This window comes from Lampris incognitus, chromosome 2 (assembly GCF_029633865.1).
Source record: "Lampris incognitus isolate fLamInc1 chromosome 2, fLamInc1.hap2, whole genome shotgun sequence".
NCBI lineage: Eukaryota > Metazoa > Chordata > Actinopteri > Lampriformes > Lampridae > Lampris > Lampris incognitus.
This window is the reverse complement of record NC_079212.1, coordinates 9,998,855-10,021,189: the sequence shown is the minus strand read 5'-3', so window position 1 is coordinate 10,021,189 and position 22,335 is coordinate 9,998,855. Positions and strand designations below refer to the sequence as shown.

Here is a 22,335-nt window from a genome sequence, read left to right as displayed (position 1 = left end):
TTTTGCGGCGTCGGGCCCGTCCTCTTTCCGTTTCAGAGCCAGTTAATCCAAAGTGAGGTGCTGATTGAGACGGTCTACGGCGAACAAGGACAAGTGGTCAAATCGAAAGAACGAAAAGTCTTCCTGCTCAATGACATGCTGGTCTGTGCCAGCGTTACTCCAAAGTAAGTCTTCCACAGATCTAGGAGTGTTCCTTTAAGGCAGTGGTTCTCAACCTTTTTGGGGTCCTGGACCCCCTGCGTATTTTTGATCTACCCTGAGGACCCCTCCACCTGATCTTGGGGGAGGGGGGTTGCAATTTGATAGAAACAGTAGAAACTGCATTTTAAATTGCATGATAGCATTTATTCACTCTTTGGGGCAAAAATAAGAGCTTTCAGTTGTAACTTAGATATAGTTAACAAAACAGAATATGTATTCAGTAACTTTCAGATATATGTAACAACAGAATATGTATTCAGCAACTTTCAGATATATGTAACAACAGAATTTTTATGCAGTAACTTTTAACAATGCAAACGGGAGCGAGATCTCTTATTAAAATACAATAAATTACACTTGTGAAACAGATGTAATTAGAGAAAAAAGTCCTGTTACCCTTTATAGTTTAGGTAGATAAAGGTCTCAGTCACATTTGAGTAAAATAATCCTATTTCTGTAAATGTCATAGGATCTTTTTTTTAAAAGATATTTTATTTTCACGGACCCCTTGCAATTACACCACGGACCACTAGGAGTCCGCGGACCCCCGGTTGAGAAACACTGCTTTAAGGCACAATGTTTAGTTATAAGTTTAATAACTTTGTGGGGGAAAAAAGGATACAGACCTGCCGCTCCCCGAATGCTCCTAAAATTGCCTATATTTGCATTAAAATTAGTTTTGGATCAATTGCACACATTTTTTTTAGATAATATCTACCTAAAACGACCATGAGTGGTCAAAATGACCGCGCGTAATTTGTGCGCGTCACGTCACTATCTATGACGTGTGTTGATCGCGTCATTTCATTCGCGACGTCCATTGCTGTGTCGTAGAAGCACACTAGCGTTCTCCAGGGTAGAGAAATAGTCTAAACTTGATTTGTATTCATTTCAACATGTCCGGTTACAGACGCTCCATGACTACCAACGAGGTGTTGCAGTATTTACAGGCGTCGGACGTCGGTGATTGTAAATTGTTTCAAAAACAGTGTAGCGAATTCGGGGGACAACGCAACCACAGGAGCTGCCGCGGCGCCAACCCGTATCGCCCGCACCGTAGGAGGCATCGCTAACCGCTAGACCAAAGGGTCAGAGCCGCGAGCCAAAGGCCAGCGTGTCTTCTTAGCCATGCACGTTACAATAGTATTAAAGTTGTTAAAATGTTAATTTAGGTGTCAGTTAGTTTCTTAACAGACATACTGACATATGTAATGCATTAATATCTCAACTGGGTATTCAACTTGACAGGATATCGAGTTTAAAAACTGCGGCGGTCAAAATGACCGCTCACGGTCGTTCTGGTAGTTTTTAAGTACCGGTCCCTGGACCGTTTCAGTAATTTTCAGTTTTGTTTTTGTTTTTACATTTCACGTTTTATAGGCCTTGTTACGTTTGTTAGATTAGCGATGTGTTTTTTTTGTTTTTTTCAGGAAATATTTTCACTTCTTCAGTTTAGCTTTTCAAGTTTGACCATGTCTACCTGAAGTTTAAATTGTTTGAAAATAGTATTATAGTTGTTAAAATGTTCATTTTGGTTCCAGTTGTTTCCTAACAGACGTACTGACATATGCAATGCATTAATATCTCAGATGGGTATTTATCTTGACACACTACAGAGTTTAAAAACCGGCAGTCATTTTGACCGCCCGTGGTCGTTTTAGGTAGGAGTGAAATCCCGGTCGTTCTCGTGTGGCCATGCACTTCAGACGGGAACTTGTGGACAGACATGAAAACAGTATTTGCATGCATGTGTTGGATAAAATGAAATGCCGTGTTTATTTTTTTTCTCCAGGGGGGGTTCTGACATCAGCAACCTGGTTCCTGGTTTGAAGTACTCGGTGAAGTGGGTCGCCCCGCTCCTCCAGACTCAGGTGGTAGAGGTGGGACAGGAGGACACAGATGGTCTCATCCATTTAAGAGGAAAAGCAAAGACCCTCAGCTCCTCCGGTGTCGCCGGTAAACCACTTCGCCGTTTTACTCCCCCTTCTCGAATGCCACAATGGAAGACTTTGGTTATTAAAGATATTTTGTTCAAGACCTAAGAGTACCAAGGCTGACCCTGACCACAGTTTAATTGATAATTGATTAATAATTAATCTGTTTAATTAGTCTACCTGCATCTATTTAACACACCTTCCTCAGCACAAAACAGAAAAAACAGTATGCTGGCCAACATTGACTTGGTGTTTGTCTGTTGTTTATAGGACATGAGACCCCCCCCCCTTTCTTTTTAGTAACCAGTCTAATCCTTCAAAGCCCATACACAGCCTATACATCAGACACATCCCCTGTCTGAATGCTCACAAGTGTCTGTCGTTTTCTCATTTCCTCAAATTCAAACTCGTCGGTGGAAATGGAAGAAGGAAGTCGACCTCTACATCGACCCACTTTTCCTGTCTGACAACAGAGAGGTTTCTTTTTTAAATGACTGGATGCCGGTTAACAACATCGAAAGCCGCGTCTGGTTAACTGCTTGCAATGGAGGGAGGCAGGATTGTTTGATTTTTGGATCTTCTCTGATACCACCGTGGCCAGAGAAACCAGGATCGTCTCTCTCCCTGCTTTCAGGGGGTTGAGGTGGTGACTCTGTGTTGCATCTCCCGTCGTTAGACACAACCTCAGAGTCGACATCCCCCTCCCGCTGTGTGACTACAGGGGGTCCATGCCACTTGGCGAGTGATTTGGAGTTGGATGTTGGATGTAATACAAGCACTTTATCTCCTGGTGCGAGTTGAGTTGATGTAGGTGTGCTCCTCTGTTTTAGAGGCGTTGCTGCCGTTCCTGGGCCTGGAGCAAATTCTCCGGTGATAACTGCCCTGGTGTATGGAGTGTTGCTCTCAGGTCCAGGACGTATTGTATTTTGTTTTTATGGGCGCTTGGACTGCTCTCCCAGCTTTTTTAATAAGGTCAGAGACACCTCTCGGTGTTCTGCCAAGCAACAACTCGAAGAAGGAAAACTCCGTGGAGGCCCGGGGCACCTCCCGCTCTGCAAATAACAGACGAGCCAACCATTTATCCCAGTCACGGCTATCTTCGTGCATGAACTTAAAATCATGTTCTTGAGCGTTTTATTAAATCTCTCCACGAGCCCGTCCGTCTGGGGGTGATACACATTCGTGCGGATTGATTTTATGCCCAATAATTCATATAGTTCACGTAGTGTGTGTGTGACACAAATAACGTGCCCTGGTCCGGCACAATCTCTTTTGGGATTCCAACATGGGAGATTACATGAAATAGTACCTGCATAACACTTTTAGCTGAGATTATGTGCAATGGCACAGTTTTGGGATAATGCGTTGTGTAATCCACTATGCCTAGCACAACCCTGTGTGCTCCAGTGTAATGGCCCGACGAGGCTTATGCTCGAACGGGACCTGAACTAATGGTAATGGGCTCAGTGGTGCTTTTGGGGTGGCTGGTAGGTTCACCAATTGGCATTCGTGGCAAGACTTACGCCACCGTCGCATGTCATCATGAATACCTAGCCAGCAGAGTCAAGCCGCTATCCGGTCCAGTGTTTTATAATAGCCGAGGTAACCTGCCATGGAGTTACGATGAACCGCCTGGAAGATCTGTTCCCTGTTTTCTGTTCCTGTTTTGTGTTTTCTACCCCGGTTTGAGCGTTGCGACTCACTGGATATAGACGGTCTCTGATGAGTGTAAAATAGGGATGAGTGAGCACGGCGTTCGGGTGCACCTTCGATGGTCGGTCGGCACCAGCGGTTGACCGTCGATGGTCATTACACAGTCGAAAGGCAAAGCGCAGTGTCACATCCCGAGTCTGTTTGAGAGGGAAGTCCTCCATTGGACAGACCACCAGAGCCACCGTGGACTCCCCCTTGCGTCACATCAGAGAACCACTGCTCCCTCTCTCTGCCCCCAGCCGCCGCTAAACCACACACCCCTACCTCGCTCTTTTTAATAAAAGCCCCTGGCCATTGTCCAAAGGGGAGCTCAAAGTCGTTTTTGTTGAGTTTTCTTATTTTACACCCACCCCAGTAGTGCACACTGCTACAACGTGCACCCTTGTTTTGCAGGTAAAGTTTTTATTGGTCCTCCCAGGCTGTACCAGGAGCTGGAGGAGCTGCAGCATGACCTGTCTGTGGTGGAGGCGGTCACGTTGCTGGTGGGCACGCTCCACGGGACTTACCAGGTAGCTTTACTTCTATGACCTTAACATATATATGTATTTATTAATGAAATTTAACTGCAAAGATTGGATCATCTCCCTTGTCCTTTTGTCTCCATCTCCCTCCTCAGAATCTCAATACCACCGTGTCTCAAGACTGGTGCCTCGCTCTCCAGAGACTCATTCAGATTAAGGAAGAGGAGATCCAATGTGCCAATAAATGCTGTCTGCGTCTGTCTGTACCGGCCAAGCCTGACAAGTGAGTGTAGGAGCTGGTGAACATCAGGCCCAAAGAGGCACAAAAAGACACTGGGATTTTAGAGGAAATGTTGGGAGTTTTTTTTTTCAACAAATGTCGAGTATGTATTTCATTCACAAGGAATAGTTCTGAGGAATACTTATGATTTTTTTCTAGTCTGTCTCTATTTTATCCTCTCCTCTCGTGTATTACATTGGGAGGCTTTTATTTTCACAGTCAGCCATCCTTTTCTTCATACTGGACACGAAGCTCCAACTTGTCATCTACACTTCAATGTAATTAATGGAGGACAAATCCACAACGGAGGATAAATCCACAATCAAGTCCTGCAGTGGAACAAAACACTCCACGGTTCAGACAACGCTAACATGACGCCACAGCCAGTTTGTCATACTGAGTAGCGAGTGGTAATTTTATACATTTACTGTTTCATGGCCATTTCTACAATGGTACCTCCTGCAACACAGCCTACAAGATATGACCAGCAGGATGCGCTCCAACACAACATAGCAAATACTAAGCACATTTAAAAGCAAAAACCAATGTACAGTGTAATTCAGTATGACAGACTGTAGCATCATGGTAGCTTTGTCTGAACCATGGAGTGTTTTTTTGTACCTGCATGAAGAAGAGAATGGATAACTGTGAATCAAACCTACCTATGGACTACACAAACACCGAGGTTAAAATAGAGACAGACCTAAAAAAAATCAGAACTGTTCCTTTAACCATGGTTCAGCAGTATGTAGTTCATTCAAAGTGGAGAAACGTCTAGTTTTCATTATTAAGTCTTAATGGGACTGGATTTCCCTGTAAAACAGTCACGGCACGTTGTCTGGATGTTAGTTAGTGATCTAAAATCCTGGTTAACGCCACATAAAACTGCTCCAATCAAGGCATTCATTGGAAGCATCTATCAAGTAGTTTTCCCTCCATTCAGCTGCAGTGGGAAATGATTAAAGTAGAGTTTCATTCTGTCTTTGTGTAATTAAATTTATTTTTAATATTTTATATAACTCAATTGTGTAATTTCATATAATTGTATTTATTATCAAACTATTACCCGTTGTAATTAATACAGTTTGTACATGCACGGATGCACACACACACACACACACACACACACACACACACACACACACATATATATATATATAAAATATGTGAATCAGAAATACTTTTTCATCCCAGAGGAGAAATTGGATCCTATTACAGACACTCACACTGTAGTAAAGAAGCTTTGCATATATAGTGTTACTACTACTACTACTACTAATGTGTATATATATAAAATGTATGTATAGTGTTATTACTACAACTACTACTACTACTACTTTCGGCTGCTCCCGTTAGGGGTCGCCACAGCGGATCATCTGTTTCCATCTCTTCCTGTCCTCTGCATCTTCCTCTGTCACACCAGCCACCTGCATGTCCTCCCTCACCACATCCATAAACCTCCTCTTTGGCATTCCTCTTCTCCTCTCCCCTGGCAGCTCCATATTCACCATCCTTCTCCCAATATACCCAGCATCTCTGCTCCACACATGTCCAAACCATCTCCATCTTGCCTCTCTTACTTTTTACGTTATAGTGTGTGTGTTCATATTTGCTGTGTGGATTGAACTCGGTGTGTTTAGACTGCAGGTCCGCTCTCCATTTTCCAGGTCCGGTCATGCAGTTAGCTTCATGGTGGTCTTCAATACTCCCAGTCCCCTCAGTAAAATCTGCTGGGTCAACCGGATTCATCTCGCCAAGATAGCTCAGAGTAAGTCCACTTCTCACCGCGTTAAACCATCACACAGGACTGACAGGTCTGTTAATCCCATAATAATCCGTCTTTCTGCACACGGCCCTGTGAGCCGAACCCGTCACATCAGCTGTGTGTCTCGATGCTCACCATGAACATTTCTGACATGGATGTGCAACACGTTATGACATGGGAATACCAGCTTTGTCTTTAACCTCCACCCCCGATGGTGAAGTAATGGTTCGTTTTAACTCAGCCCCATCCGGCTGTGGTCTCACACTGTCTGGCCTGAACTGAAGCGTATAAGCCACTTGGGCATGTGTGTGTGTGTGTGTGTGTGTGTGTGTGTGTGTGTGTGTGTGTGTGTGTGTGTGTGTGCATGTATGCATGCTGCCCTGCAGGTTGTGTGTGTCCTTTCCCGTGTTCTTCGATAGGCGTGTTTGGCCAGTAAATGGGAATTGGAGTTTTTTCCATGCTCACATGAAGCAGGTTTCTAGCAGACCGGTGATAACAGATGTCTGACATTACAACATGATGCTGTGGAAGGAGAAGAGACATTTGGCTTTGGAAACAAACATGCCTGTGTTTCATCAGAATGTCAACTGACAGATTCTGATCTCTTCCTCTCTGCATGAATTTGGTTTTTAGTCTTTAAATCTTTGAATCTTGAAATTTTTGCTGTCTGTTTTTTTTTTCTCCCTTTTTTCTCCCCAATTGTACTTGGCCAATTACCCCACTCTTCCGAGCTGCCCTGGTTGCTGCTCCACCCCCTCTGCTGATCTGGGGAGGGCTGCAGACTACCACATGTCTCTTCCCATACATGTGGAGTCGCCAGCCGCTTCTTTTCACCTGACAGTGAGGAGTTTCACCAGGGGGACGTAGCGCGTGGGAGGATCACGCTATTCCCCCTCCTAGTCCCCCCCCCGAATTGGTGCCCCGACTGACCAGAGGAGTCGCTGGTGCAGCGACCAGGACACATACCCACATCTGGCTTCCCACCCACAGACACGGCCAATGTGTCTGTAGGGACGCCCGACCAAGCCGGAGGTAACATGGGGATTCGAACCGGTGATCCCCGTGTTGGTAGGCAACGGAATAGACCGCCACGCCACCTGGACACCCCCGAGTTTTCAGTTTTAATGAGCACCGGGGTGCATTTGGCAAAATGAGGCCTGTCATTATATTGTAGTGGTTATTCACAGGTTGGCGTGTTGGTTTCACGTAACGGTGCTAAACCACGAACATTTAAAAACCATTTTCTGTCCTAAATCCTCGTTCCTCTGTAGAACTAAAAGAAAATCATGATACAAAAGAAATAATTCATAAAACATCATCTTTGCTCGGCTCTTTCTGTTTTATGTGTTGTGGCAAGTTGGGCCAGGACTCCCCGGCACAGAGACACGCCAGAGTTAAACATTTAAAGACTAAAACAAACCTTCATTAAAAGTCCTTTGGTGGGGCGTCTGGGTAGCGTAGCAACCTATTCTGCTGCCTACCAACACAGGGATCGCTGGCTCGAATCCTCGTGTTGCCTCCGGCTTGGTCGGGCGTCCCTACAGACACAATTGGCCGTGTCTCCGGGTGGGAAGCCAGATGTGGATATGTGTCCTGGTCACTGCACTAGCGCCTCCTCTGGTCGGTCGGGGTGCCTGTTCAGGGGAGGGGGAATAGTGTGATCCTCCCACGTGCTATGTCCTCCTGGTGAAACTCCTCACTGTCAGGTGAAAAGAAGCGGCTGGTGACTCCACATGTATCGGAGGAGGCATGTGGTGGTCTGCAGCCCTCCCCGGATCAGCAGAGGGGCTGGAGCAGCGACCGGGAGTAATTGGGGTAATTGTCTGGATACAACTGTGGAGAAAAAGGAGGGGGAAATCTAAAAAAAAAAAAAAGGCCCTCGGTGGGGGAGAGCCCTGCAGGTCCGTCTCCACAGCCTTCAGCTCTCTCTGGCTCTGCTGGGTCTTCATTTGGGGTGTGGAGCCAATTTATCTGTCCCGAGTCAATTAGACCAACCCAGGACGGCCGGTCCACACGTGCGTCTCTTGGTACATCATGGAAAAGCAAATTAAATATGACAAACTAGAGACTAAAACACTGTTAATAAAGTCTGTTAAATAAAGTCTGAACTGTTTCATTGTGAAGAAGGTCATAGTGCATCTTTGTGTTTGTCCTTGGCTCTGGACTGTGTGTGGTGGGCTAAATGAGTCTGTGGTCTCGGCAGGAGAAGAGAACAGACCCGGTTGGGACTTTACTGAGGATGATGATGAAGGAAGGATTAAAGCTCCATTTCGCCTTCCTCTTCTGGCCTGTCGACTTCCTGTTTCCTCCACCAAAGCACAACAGACCAAGGTGAGCTGTGGTCAACATCAGAAATCAGAAACACTTGATTTGTCGTGTCATTTCGTGCGCTAATGACACGAAACATGGTGTCCCCCGGCCCACAGCCGTGCGACACAACGACAAAAACACATCCAAAAACTACAAGATTCTTTCCATAGGTCGGGGCACACAATACTGGTCAAACATCTGTTAAACATATGACATATGGGGACAGACAAGTATCTGGCTGAAACCTGAAGTAGTTTGCTGTCCGTAATGTCAAAACCTGGAGATTTATCATCAGAAGGGTGTAACAGCATTTTCTCCACCATATCTACACCTACTTGTTTAATGATGATAATAATAATAATCATTACATATAGTATATAGAGCTTTATCTAGACACCCAAAGTGCTTCACATTGAAGGGGGTAACTCACCTCAACCACCAGCAGTGTGTAGCGCCACCTGGGTGATGCACGGCAGCCATTTTGCACCAGAACGCTCACCACACATCGTGAGGGAGGAATCTTTTTTCTTTTTTTAACTCAAACGAGCTTCTCCTTCGTAATGCTGCTCTTATTCAAAGCATGTGACAGAGCAGTATGTGTTGGAGGCGCGGTTGCTCTTAATTTTTCAATTTTGTTAATGAAAAAATTGTTAGAATAGTGTAACGTGCATGGATAAGAAGACCCGCTGGCCGCTGGGTCTGACCCTTTAGTCGAGCGGTTAGCGATGTCTCCTGCGGTGCGGGCGACATGGGTTCGCCTCCCGGCCGCGGCAGTTTCTGTGGTTGCGTTGTCCCCCGAATTCGCTAGTGATTGGTGTCAGAAGTGGGATGGAGCGACCGTAAGGCCATCGGCAGCGTATGCGCCCTGAGGCGCAAAGGAGCTATGTAGCGAATTCGGGGGACAACGCAACCACAGGAACTGCCGCGGCCGGGAGGCGAACCCGTGTCGCCCGCACCGCAGGAGGCATCGCTAACCGCTAGACTAAAGGGTCAGACCCGCCAGCCAGCGGTCAGCGTGTCTTCTTATCCATGCACGTTACACTAGTCTGCAGTCTCCCAAGGCTTTTTAATATAAATGCCGTCATTATCTACATAAGCGGTGGCCGTGTTTGATTTCCTTCTCATAATTTCATTCAGCGTCTTCCACATTTTCTCACTATCATTTTTGGCATTGCTTATTTTCTGTTGATAATATTCCCTTTTTCATGTTCAGTTTAGTAACCTTGTTTCTTAATTTTCAGTATAATCCCCCTATCATACAGGAAACCCGATTCATTTGCAGCCTTGGGAATTCGTCTCGTGTGCAGTTTAGGGTTTGACTCTTGGCGTTTATAGTTTTGGTTTTGTTGACACAACAACGTTTGAGCCGTCCGCTCTCAGCATTCAGTTTGGGGATTCTGTACCGTGAGTGTTGCGGTGAGAGGCTTAGCGGACTCTCACTTTTAGAGGTGCCAATCTCGCTAATATCCTGCAGGAGGCTTCCCCGGGGGGGCTGCCGCAAACTGCCAGATGGGGTGAAGGAAACTATCCGACACGTGACATGAAATGAAAAGCAGCATTTTACGGTTTTTATTCCCTGGCTTTTATTTGCCACCACATTTCCACTGTGATCTGCCGGGCAGTATTATCGTACTGACATTTCCAGCACCGCATGAAAAACTCATTTTGTGGCTTTGCTTCCATCACATCGCTGCACTACAGCCATGTTGAATTACTTCGGCTCCAGACAGCGGAGGTGACTTGTTAACGCTGCTTCTTCTTTGGAAAGGGAGCAGACAGAAGTGAATGGATACTGGTCGTAACTCATACCAGAGCGAATAATAATAAAATAATAATAAACCTTATTTTTATAGCACCTGTCATACATAAAATGCAGCTCAAATGTTAGATCATGGTTTGGTTTGATTTAACAGGCTTTAAATAACAAAAATTCACCAGCAGAGATATCAATGCTGCATCAGTAAAGAACAGATGCTATTTCCTGACATCGCTTCTTACACTCAGCAAAAACACAGACACACACTTTAATCCCCTCCAGTGAATCCAGGTGCGCACACAGTGGATATAAAGGCCATACACCCCTGTTGAAATGGCAGTTTTTGTGATGTAAAAAAATTAAACAAAGATGAATCCCATCAGAACTTTTTCCACCCTTAATGTGAAATGGCAACCTGTAAAAATAAAGTGAAGAACAATCGGACACATTTTTGGAAAGAAAAAAAGAAAAATGTAAAACTTGCAGTAAGCTGGGTGCATAAGTGCGCACACCCTTTTATAGCGGGGGGATGTGACTGTTCAGAATTAACCAGTCCCATTCAAACTCATGTTAAATAGTAGTTAGTATACGTCTGCCATCAATTAAAGTGACCCCAAATAAAGTCCAGATGTTCCTGTAGGATTTTCCTCTCCGTTCCTTTACCTGGGTTGGGTATGCATAGACTAAAATTCAATTTCAGATCTGAAAAGCAATTAAAGGAAAAAAAATTGTGAATACAACATGCAGCACTGTTTTTGTAATGAGTATATTATATTTTTTTAATAAGTATATTCATATACTTTTAGATAATTAGTATATTTGTATTTTAATGGGTATATTTGTCATTTTTATTCAGTGAGCATATCTTTATATTGATAATATCCATCTGACACCAGATATTTTATTATACAGTTTTAACTGCTCTCAAAATTATTTTTTTTACCTCAAATCAATAAGAGACAGGATCCTGGGTAAAATTTACTTCAGTGCGTTTTATGCTCGGCGATATCAGAAATTTGATGTGATGTCGTTACACAAAGACAAATATTTAACACATGGCAACTGGTATTCTGAAAAGACACGTGAACATAAAATATTACATGACGGAAAATGTCCTGACAATTAATGTTGTCTGGTGCTGTGTACTATTACCAGACGTCTGACAAGAACTCATTTATTTTAAAGAAAATAAACTGCCCACAATTTGAATGTTTTCTTTCTGTTTAAAAAAGGGAGCTCTATCAGATTGTGGCTCAGGAAAAAGAAGACTGCTGCATAAAACTAAATAATAAGTGAATAATCATGAAGTCTATTCTTTGCAACTTTAAATTAATTAGTTTCTCTGTTAGACATTACACATCTGGAGATCTACAGGAACTGGCCTTGGTCCTGCAGTGGGACTACTGGAGTCGTAATGGTTTTAACTCTACCAGTGAGCCTTAATAACTCCTGTAACTTGTAGAGCAACACTGGGATGCTGCATCATCTTAATGCTAGCTCGCTGCTAGCTAAAGCTAAAACTAGCTAGAGGCTGCCAGCTAAAGGATGCTAGCTAGAGGCTGCTAGCTAGGGGCCGCTAGCTAAAGGATGCTAGCTAGAGGCTGCTAGTTAGGGGCTGCTAGCTAGAGGCTGCTAACTAGGGGCTGCTAGCTAGAGGATGCTAGCTAGAGGCTGCTAGCTAGGGGCTGCTAGCTAGGCTGCTCTGGAAACTTACATCAAACGTCGCATACAGAAACAGTGAAACAAGCAAAAAGGCCTCTGATCTTACTGTAGACGAACTGAACTTGTTGTTCATTTTGGTTGTGTGTCTTTGTGAAGGTGACGTGAAGCCATCCAGACCTTCATTACTGAGTTGTAGGTTTAGTTTGAGTTCCTGACAGTTCGTCCCATCTGTCCATTGAGACATTCTCAACAAAGCATGTGGAATTATGAAAATTCACACCTTATCATTATTATTCTTTTTACAAGTATCTCTGGTAGTCATTTGATGTGATGCGATTATTTTTTATAATCTTGAGCGAGCAACAGTTAAATATACAAAACCATAATCAACACATGGACATTAACATGTATTTCTCTTTAATAAAGCCACTGTTGGAGCATTTGAATAAAGGAAAAGGGTCTTTTTCTGTGATTTAAATACCCCTGTTAGTATTTAAACCTCTTTTTATTTTATGTAGCTGGCAGCTGCTCTTTATGTTCCGGCTCAGTGTGCCCTGCTGGGTTTCTGTACTGCCAGTACTTCACTACCACAAGGTCAGCTATGGGTGAGTATCTCTATATGTACTGTACTGTAGGCTGGTCAGTATATATTACCAGTTCAAGTGTTACCAAATGAGACTAATTTCTTTCCTTTTGATAGTTCAACAACTGAAAATTAGATATTTTCATTTCATATAAGGAGAAACAAACCCATGGTAAAAATACTTATGATATAAACTAACAATTCGTATGAATAATTGCAAATAAAAATAAAGACCTCAAGATATGCAGTTTCTAATCAGGATGTTCTCATGCTAGGGGATTCCATGTAAACTATGTGAAAGTGTCAGAGAAATACCCCGGATGTCTTGTGTAAATGCTCTGACGTCACGTGGGCTCAGCACACGGCCAGTAAGACTGGGGGCCCTGGGGTGGCAGCTCATTACATCAGGTGTTTGTTAAAGGACACTGTAGGTCTGATTCATACTGGCTGCCTTCCCAGTCACTTTTCACCATCTGGTCTGTGGAAGCTGGTTTGGACTTTACGTGTTTTGTCTCTCCTGTATTGAAGAGTGACACCGGTGGAGTTTCTCAGGATTGAGTCTACGTGACGTCACACATCGCTCTTCCAGCAGACTGCATGGCGCCTCCTAGTGGCGTTACAACAGACACACAGAAACACTCACTACTGTATCACTACAGGACTCACACTTTTATTACAGGATCTCAGTATGACTCACTACGTACACATGCTTGCATTTATTTTACTGTTCCTTCAAATAGTGGACAAATATGACTTTGCAGGTCTTTGTTAAAATTTCTGGAAGTCTGGAGTCTTACAAGAGCTTAATTTTGTTCTTCTTTCACATGGTGACCAGGTGGGCAGCAGAGGAGATGGCTCCTGCCAAGGCCAGGTGAAGATCTTCTCCCTGAACCGTTCAACACCTCGCATGATAAAGTCCATCAAACTGGGAGCCCCAGTCCTGTGTCTGGAATATATCACAGAGCCCATTGAGCAAAAAGAGTATGGCCAGACTACATCCAAGTTGGGCAGCACCATCTGTCTGGGCCTACAAGATGGAAAGTGAGTTATTTTCTCCTGTTTAGCGCCTCAATCAGAAGATGTGGCGGTAACACTACTGTACTCTACATTACATGCTGAGTAGTTATCAGGGAATAAACAATGAATAAATCGGGAACAAACTAAGTTTAGAAATAGATCCTGAAAAACTCTGAATCAAATACTATGTAGTAAATAATGATAAGTTACTCAAGAACAGACTGTCAGATACCAATGTTAATGAACCAGTATCTAATGAATACTCCCTGGATATCTGCGAAGCTGCATGAGAACCCCTCCTCCTGAATGACTTCATGTTAATTAATGAATTACTTCCTTTTCCCCTCCATATTAGTTAGTAGTTTTGTGTCCCCTCCAGTAAAGTAGTATGTCATACTAAGCTGTATGATGCAGTACTTTACAGAGTTTATAAATTGTAATACATATTTAAAATGGTAAGCAACGGTACGTTAATCATGAAGTAAAGTTGTATTCCTGGTAACCGCTCAGTAGGATGCCCTGCTTTACTGGAGATGGCACAAAAACAGTAACTAATATGGAGGTGATAAGCAAGGCTCAGCATTTTCGGTTTTTACCAATTTTCACCGAAAAACACCCAGATTTTTAAAAGGAGCAGATCAGTTCAAACTGATTTTCACCCGGGTTTTATGTTTCCACGGAGCCAAAAGTTGTTCCTGTTCGTTTGAGGTTAAGTAACAGTGTCCTCTTGTGGCGAAATACGGCATGCTGGATGGCTTTGAAAAGTAAAAACCGAAAATGCTGAGCCTTGGTAATAAGGAAATAAATCGGTCCGCGGTGGTGTAGCAGTCTAAGCATCGGCTTTGTGTCCATGCAGTTGCCCACTGGGGACTGGGGTTCGCGCCCCGGTCTCGTCAGATCCGACTATGGCCGGACTCGATGAAGCAGCAATAATTGGCAACACTGTCTTCGGGAGGGGAGTGGAGTTGGCTTGTGTTCGTCACAGGAATGTGTCTCTGCGTGTGGGAAAAAGCAGTGGTTCGGCCTGGATTCGCCTTGTCACAAAAGTGAGGAGGCGTCTCCTTCGAGACTGCCGGCCGGAGAGAGGCAGTTGGCATACGCATACAGTACGAGGGTAGGAGTTTGAACTAAAATAGGGATTGATTGGCCACTAAATTGGGAGAAATCAGAAATAAATTTTAATTAATAAGGAAATAAATCATATGAATTCATTAAGTGGTCACTATGCAGATTAACAGATATCCAGGAAGTAATTATTAGATACTTGTCATTAACACGGTATCAACTAATTTGGTCTTGAGTAAGTTATTATTTACTATGTAGTATTTGATTCAGAGTTATTCAGGACCTACTTGTTACCTATTTGTTAATTAACAGTTCATTCCTTATTTATTCACCTCTGGTTCCTTGATAAATACTCAGGATTTGGTGTACAGTATTGTGATGTGTTACTGATGCAGTATCATATGTCAGATCTTATGTACTGCACTGTTTCCACTGATAAAAAGCACACTTTATTCTTTATTTTATTGCAGTGTCAAACATTTCTGACCTAAACCTCTCAACTTTACAGCATCCTGGTGTACGGCAGTGTTGACACCTACGTTCAGAGTCTGCAGACCTTCTTCAGTCCTGAAGGCCGTCCGGTTGTCTGTCTGAAACACGCAGCAGCGGTCCTGTTCGCTGGACTGGCCAATGGAAAAGTAGCAGTCTACCGCCGAAAGACTGGAGGTAATGATCACAACCACGTCCTGAATAAGTAAATCCTGTTGGTTCATCCTTTTGCAAATAAAGAATCGAGTTTCACATGATCAGAAGGCCGAACTCAAATAACGGAGCTTTAAAGACACCATTGCACGTCAAATGTACACGTGCGGCATAAAATGCTGCTTATTAAAGTGTTGCGAAGGATTTGGAGGTGTGCACGTCTGCATGTCTGGGCTGCAGACAGACAGAACCCCCTTCCCTGCAGCAACATGCACAGACGTTTACAGAAGCAAGTTTTGGCCTTAATGTGCATTTCAATTTTAGGGCTTATGTTAATATTATTGGAGAACCTTCTATAAATATGCTGCTCCCCGGTTTAGTAGGATGCTAGCATTTTTTCATATTCAAAATACCTTACAGTGCGTGCGGGTGGTGTGGCGGTCTATTCCGTTGCCTACCAACGCGGGGATCGGCGGTTCGAATCGCCTTGTTATCTCTGGCTTGGTCGGGCATCCCTACAGACACAATAGGCCGCGTCTGCGGGTGAAGCCGGATGTGGATATGTGTCCTGGTCGCTGCACTAGCGCCTCCTCTGGTCAGGCGGGGCGCCTGTTCAGGGGGGAAGGGGAATAGTGTGAGCCTCCCACGCGCTACGTCTCCCTGGCGAAACTCCTCACTGTCAGGTGAAAAGAAGCGGCTGGCGACTCCACATGTATCGGAGGAGGCATGTGGTAGTCTGCAGCCCTCCCCAGATCAGCAGCGGGGGTGGAGCAGCGACCGGGACGGCTCGGAAGAGTGGGGTAATTGGCCAAGTACTACAGGGGGAAAAAGGGGGCGGAAATCAAAAAAAGAAAGAAAGAAAAGAAATACCTGACAGTGTCAAAGCTTTAAAATAAAAATAATATATTTTTCACCACGTGTAGGCCCAGACACTTTTTTTGCTACTTAAATGTTCAAATCAACATCAGGCATAAAATAAGATGTGTAAGAAATGATATCAAACACTTGATAGATTTAAAATCTGGCTCATAGTCCATTACTGGCCGAAGGCACTGACTTGTTTACACGGGCAGAATCTGAGCCTGTTACCTGCATGGAGTTGTATTAATTTGCAATGCAATGACACTGAACATAGAAAAGGTTGCTGTGATCTGGTGTCCATTAATCTGAGTGTGTTCTTCCAGAGAGACTGTGGGACATCGCTTCGTGTCGGTCGGTGGCTCTGGGTTCCGCTCCGGTCGGTTCATTACTGACACTGGAGGACACGGTGTGGGCTAGCTGTGCTAACAGCGTCACTGTCATCCAGGTCTCCAGCCTCCACACTCTGGTAGAAATATTCCTATTTATACATCAGAGGGAATTTCTAGCTTCAGTTTAAAAAAAAAAAAATCCTTATCAGTCATAGATGATGCATGTTCCTGCCTGCGGCTCATTTCCACCAGTTCTCAAAAAGATGACTGTCACAGCCCGTCTGTGTTGATTTCTCTCCGAGTTGAGCCTTTTTGTTCTGAATCAGGTGTAATTCTGAGGCGAGAACGCTGCAAAGGCTCCCCAAGGGCCCCTGAACCTTCCTCGCTTTGAAATTAATTGACAGACAAGCTTGTCTGTTGAGCTGACAGCCTGCATAACCTCTTCTCTCCATTTCCACATTTGGGAGCTGGAGCGTGGTCTCTGAGGGGGGTCTGGAAACTGAATAAGAAATGGGAGAACAGTATTACGGGGCTTTTTTCTGTTCTGTGTGAGCGCCAATGTTTTGTTAGAGCCGTTCCAGAAACCTGCAACCAGTACCGGCACAATTTTACCTGAGCTACGTTACAGCAAATTCACAATGCTACACTATTTCCCCCCAACAGAAAGAAAGGAAAAATCCACCGCTTTCTGCTGTTTGACAAAACAGCGATTGATCCCCAAAATGTGACGAGCTGGAAACCGGCTTCCTACATGGTGTAATGTATTCCTTCATTTTAGATCGGTTGACAGTTTAGACTACAGCAAGAGAAAAGGCGACAAGTGTCTGGAGACACCAGTCACGCCCACAGAGTCGTGAGGGAGACATGAGGAGATGTATCTGTGTGAATTACACCAGTCACAGGAGGGGGGTTTCTTTTTTGCCACAAGAAACCATCTCCAATACCTTAAACACCAAGACATGCTTCAGTTCCACTTCACAACGCCACTTTACATAAGTGACAAATGATTTTTGCTTCTTGGGGGGGGGGGGTCAAAGGTCTTATTGCCAAACCATTGTATTCAGTGGTTTGGCAATATTTTTCGACACTTGCATGCCAATAAATTGCCTCATTACATTAAATTTGAGAGACAGAGTGGCATTTTTTTATCAGCATGGGCCAATTAGCTAGTTAGAAAGATCACTCACTTAATGAGAGGAATTTTGTTAATTTGGTAATTTTGTAGTCAAGTAAGCAGCGTGTCAGCTTAACTGTACTACTGGGGACAATTTATGACTTTACAGTAAAAAGATTTGGTAGACCAGCTTGTGGTCAACCCGACCAAGTCCTAAGACTTACGAAGACACATGAGAAATGGTTTTTAATTTGGATTAGAAAGAAGAGACCAAACTTTCCTTCCACTGAATACATTTTTCCAACCTGTCTGTTTACAGTTAATGAAGAATTCTCTGTATTGATCATGCACATGCTACCATTTACTGACCGTCTGTCTGCCTGTCTGTCTATACACACAGCAGAGTTTTGAAGCCCACCCGGAATCAGCAGCTGAAGTATGCCACATGGTTGGCTCCGGTGGAGGAGTCTGGATGGCGTTCACCCATAGCTCCTCCATTCACCTCTTCCACACAGAGACTCTGGACCATCTGCAGGAGATCAACATCTCCACCTGTTTTGCACATCTCACAGTCGGTAAGTTCAGACAGAACGCACACAGGTTACACAAACAACCAACACACAACATTCCCCAAACCACTACAAACATTTGAGCTGCTATTATGTCCTTGTTTAAATCTATCTGTTACACTATAAAGCTGTTGGTGCGTGATACTTTAAAATCTTATTTCATAAGCAATGAGATCAATGTCATTTAGTGACACTAACCCTAACCCTAAACTTAACCACTAACTAACATTAGCCCTAAACTTAACCACTACCAAAGCTGCATGACATTAATATTCATATATCAGGCCAGAACTTTAACGTTGGAATCTATGGAACACCTGCCTCTATACAGATGCCGAAGGGCAACTTGCATGTCATTTATCAATATATGACGCCATGGGAAGAGTATGTGTTTCCATTTTTAGTCAGTAGTGTGACATGTATGGGATTTTGTAGCGGTGTTAAGGCATTTGATGTGTGTATTACAGGTCACGGCTCACTGTGTGTCACCAGCTTGCTCATTTGCCAGGGCCTGCTATGGGTCGGGACCACCCAGGGGGCCATTCTCACCTTTCCTGTGCCCACACTGGAGGGTATCCCTAAAATAAGAGGTAAGAACTGGTTATCATGTACCAATTTTTAAGTTTCTCAACTTTGAATAAAAAAAAAAAACTGAAACAAATTGAAACTCTTTTGTCACTCAGGTAAAGGAATGATGTCGCTAAATGCCCACAATGGGCCTGTGGACTTCCTCGTGCCGATCCTCAGCACCTTATCAGCTGACACGCTGAAGCGAGACTCGCTTTGCAGTGGGAGTTTCCAGGGCAGTGATGGTGAAGAAGGAGGTGAAGAAATGAAAGGAGGAGAAGATGATGCTGTGGAGCAGGACATGGGTTCCTGTCCTCCAGTGGGTTCACCAACAAGAGAGAGGTCTAAAGGAGTTCTGCTCCAGTACCACCTCCGCTCCACCTCCCAGCTGCCGGGCGTCCTCCTCATGGCCAAACCCCACCAGGAGCTCCACGAAGCTTCTCCAGAGTTGCCGGAGCAGAGCCCGGAGGACAGTACCATCTATGAACTGAGCGAGAAGCCCAATGTGTGGGTGCGGGGGGGTCCTGTAGAAAAGGAGGTGCAGGGGGGACACAATAAGTTCACCTCAGCAGCAGTGATCTCTGGAGGGAGAGGATACCGCAGGGTCAGAGAGAGGACTTCAGCAGAAAACCGCTTAGACTCGATAGAAAACACACTTCTAGTCTGGCAGCTTCCTCTGGCCCTCAGTCCATAAGAAAACATTTAGATGTGACACAGCACCACTGTGATTGACAGAACAAACCACCGACACCAGAATGATAGCCGTTTATTTTCCAATGCCAATTTCTATTTTGGTTGCACAGTCTATTGATCGTCATGTGCATGTTAAAAAAGGAAAATGATCCCGGGTCAATGGTAATTTGTAATGTTACTGTAATTCTTCTAGAACTACAGGGCACTGAGCTAAGTGTAATTTTGTTCTCTGCTACCATATGTAGTCACCAAACCTCAAGAGGCATTTGGTCAGTATTTATTTCACTGAAAAAATACATTCAAAAAAATAAAATAATAAAAGGCACCACTAAATGGTATTCCATTACAAAACAAGGCAACTTATCAAAAAATATAAGGACATAGACGTTTCATAAAATAAGGATATTTTGAAACCTACATTTAGAAAATAAGTGCAAAGTGCAAGAGGGGCTGAAGTACATGTGATGCAAAACCTGAATGAGGCCTGTACTCCAGTTGCAACCCAGGGTTTCCTGCACTCGCTGAATTCCGGAGTGCCTCTGCTAAACTTGGAAAAATAAGAAGTTTTTAAATCAGTCATCAAATTTAGATAATTTAGATCACAACAAAAATGGGGGCTGTTGTTCAAGCAGCAAAGTTGTGTTTAAGGTGTGAAGGCTACTTTTCAGACCCGGTTAACTGAACTGTAAAAAAGTCACATGCCGAGTGTCAGGGCCCACAAGACTCACAACATCAGACGTGATCATGAATTGATTGGCTGTACCAGCTAGTGTTCATGACCATTTTGATGTTTGCTCAAGAAAAATATTGTTGAATTGAAAGAAATACATGGAATAAAATGCCAAGCATTTTCAGGACGGCGAGGGAGTCATTATTTTCAGCAGGAGAACTCTGCAAAGCACAGACCCCGTTGTGTGGCGGCGGCACCTCAGCTGAAACTGAGATGTCTCACAGGTTAAAGGTCATCATTATGTCATGGTGTTGGCTTGAATCCCAAACTCAGTCTGAATACAGCAGATGGTTTTATGAAACCACGAGTTGTTTAATACAGTTGATATGAAATGAAACCCGCCAGAGGAGGGTAGTACAGCAGTGTTGTTTAGAGACCTGTCCCAACCAACTTTTGGGGTCCGCTATAATGACCCCAAAATATTTTTTGGAGCGTTTCTCCCTATTGTTGATTCCAGCACTAATAAATTGTTCTAGGTTTGCAAGTTAATTTGTGGATAAGCTAGTGTAACCGGTTACTTTCTTGCCCGGTGCGGGAATCGATACGGGGTGTATTGCACCACAAGGCGACGTCACTAACCGCTCGGCTAAAGGGTCAGAGCCGTTAGCCAGGGACTCATGTGTCTTATTAGTAGTTTACAGTTGTCACCCTCCCCGGAAGCGCGCCCTCACGCTTGTTCTTCCCGCGCTCCGAAGAGACTCCTGAGGATCTGCACACTTCCGGATCCCACCGCTGCCACCAATGTAACCGGTTATTTTCTTGCCCGGTGCGGGATTCGATACGGGGTGTGCTGCACCACAAGGCGACACCACTAACCGCTCGGCTAAAGGGTCAGACTCGTTAGCTAGGGGCTAACGTGTCTTATTAGTAGTTTACACTAGTTAATTTGTGGATAAGCTAGAGCTAACATTGTGGGGTTTATGAGGATGTGTGATGCATTGAAATTTCATCACATATCCCGATACTGTAGGTGTCTGCCTGTGTACTGAAACGCAGCGCTGTTCGTTAGGGGGCAGTGTCACTTTTTCCAAACCATATTACACCAGAACAGCCGAACGATGTTTCTTGAACGATCCTTCTGTCTCCATTTCCATTCAAATGGATTTTAACAACAATCGGTGATAAAAACAAATTTCAAAATAAAAGCCCCGTGGCCCGGTCACCATTAAACAGAGAAAACTAATATCAAAATAATTACTAGAATGGAATACGCGCCATCTCTGCTTTCCGACTCGGCCAGCTCGGTCATTTCCGGGAGCGCCGGAAGCGATGCGGACAACTGACGACACCAACAGCGAAGCAATGGCGTTTTTCACTCGGTCTCTTCAAGATCTACCCAAACTCGTGGTTAACGACGTTAGTCGCTTTATCCAAGAAACATGCCTTACGTCAGTTACCAAAAAGAAGAAGGGCTTCAAATTTTACGTCCAAGCTACATCCACAATTACGAAGGTAAGATCCGGGCGTGTAATCTTAGCGCCTAGCATGTTTGTGTACTAGCCCATGCTAGCGTAGTGACAAGTTACTGCTAACGTTATGTTTTTATGTGTCAACCACTGTTACAATCCTAACGTCATTGTCAACCTGTTTCAAACAAGGATTCAACAGGAGAACTGTCTATTAGGGCTGAGTGCTAAAGCTCTATGAGGAAAAGCCAAAAGCCTCACAGTTTGAGCGTAAGGGAAAGTTATCCTGCAGGTTCAGTGCAGACTGGCTCGCGAGACAGGTTCCTGTTCGTCAAATCAACAGTTTCCGTGAATCATATCACAAGGCTACGTTAATATATATATATGTAAACTACTAATAACACACGTTAGTTCCTTGTTAACGGGTCTGACCCTTTAGCCGAGCGGTTAGTGACGTCGCCTTGTGGTGCAGTACACCTCGGATCGAATCCCGCACCAGGCAAGAAAATAACCGGTTACATATGTTTCGTATGATACCCCGTTTACATAACCCTGGTGTGTAAAAATGTGTAAAAGTAATGGGATTCACAGAAACTGTGTTGCGTTCTGTCACTTCTTTTACACACGTTCTGTGTTCCCTGTTATTTTAAATGAGTAAAGTGAGATTAGTAATGATT

At 44.1% G+C, this 22,335-nt stretch overlaps 1 protein-coding gene across 1 annotated transcript in view; it reads left to right on the top strand.

Annotated features, from left to right (window-relative positions):
* The window catches only part of arhgef10lb (Rho guanine nucleotide exchange factor (GEF) 10-like b), a 29,011-nt gene extending 9,135 nt beyond the window's left edge, over nt 1–19,876 (top strand). The window contains exons 9-22 of the mRNA XM_056274127.1: nt 37–164; nt 1,994–2,213; nt 3,704–3,713; nt 4,242–4,357; nt 4,465–4,592; nt 6,257–6,357; nt 8,558–8,685; nt 12,601–12,687; nt 13,501–13,706; nt 15,256–15,413; nt 16,574–16,716; nt 18,097–18,268; nt 18,730–18,852; nt 18,946–19,876. Of these exons, the coding sequence (XP_056130102.1) occupies nt 37–164; nt 1,994–2,213; nt 3,704–3,713; nt 4,242–4,357; nt 4,465–4,592; nt 6,257–6,357; nt 8,558–8,685; nt 12,601–12,687; nt 13,501–13,706; nt 15,256–15,413; nt 16,574–16,716; nt 18,097–18,268; nt 18,730–18,852; nt 18,946–19,523 (2,298 nt within the window). The 3' untranslated portion in view covers nt 19,524–19,876. The remainder of the gene's footprint in view (nt 1–36; nt 165–1,993; nt 2,214–3,703; nt 3,714–4,241; nt 4,358–4,464; nt 4,593–6,256; nt 6,358–8,557; nt 8,686–12,600; nt 12,688–13,500; nt 13,707–15,255; nt 15,414–16,573; nt 16,717–18,096; nt 18,269–18,729; nt 18,853–18,945) is intronic.
* The last annotated feature ends 2,459 nt before the right edge of the window (nt 19,877–22,335 follow it).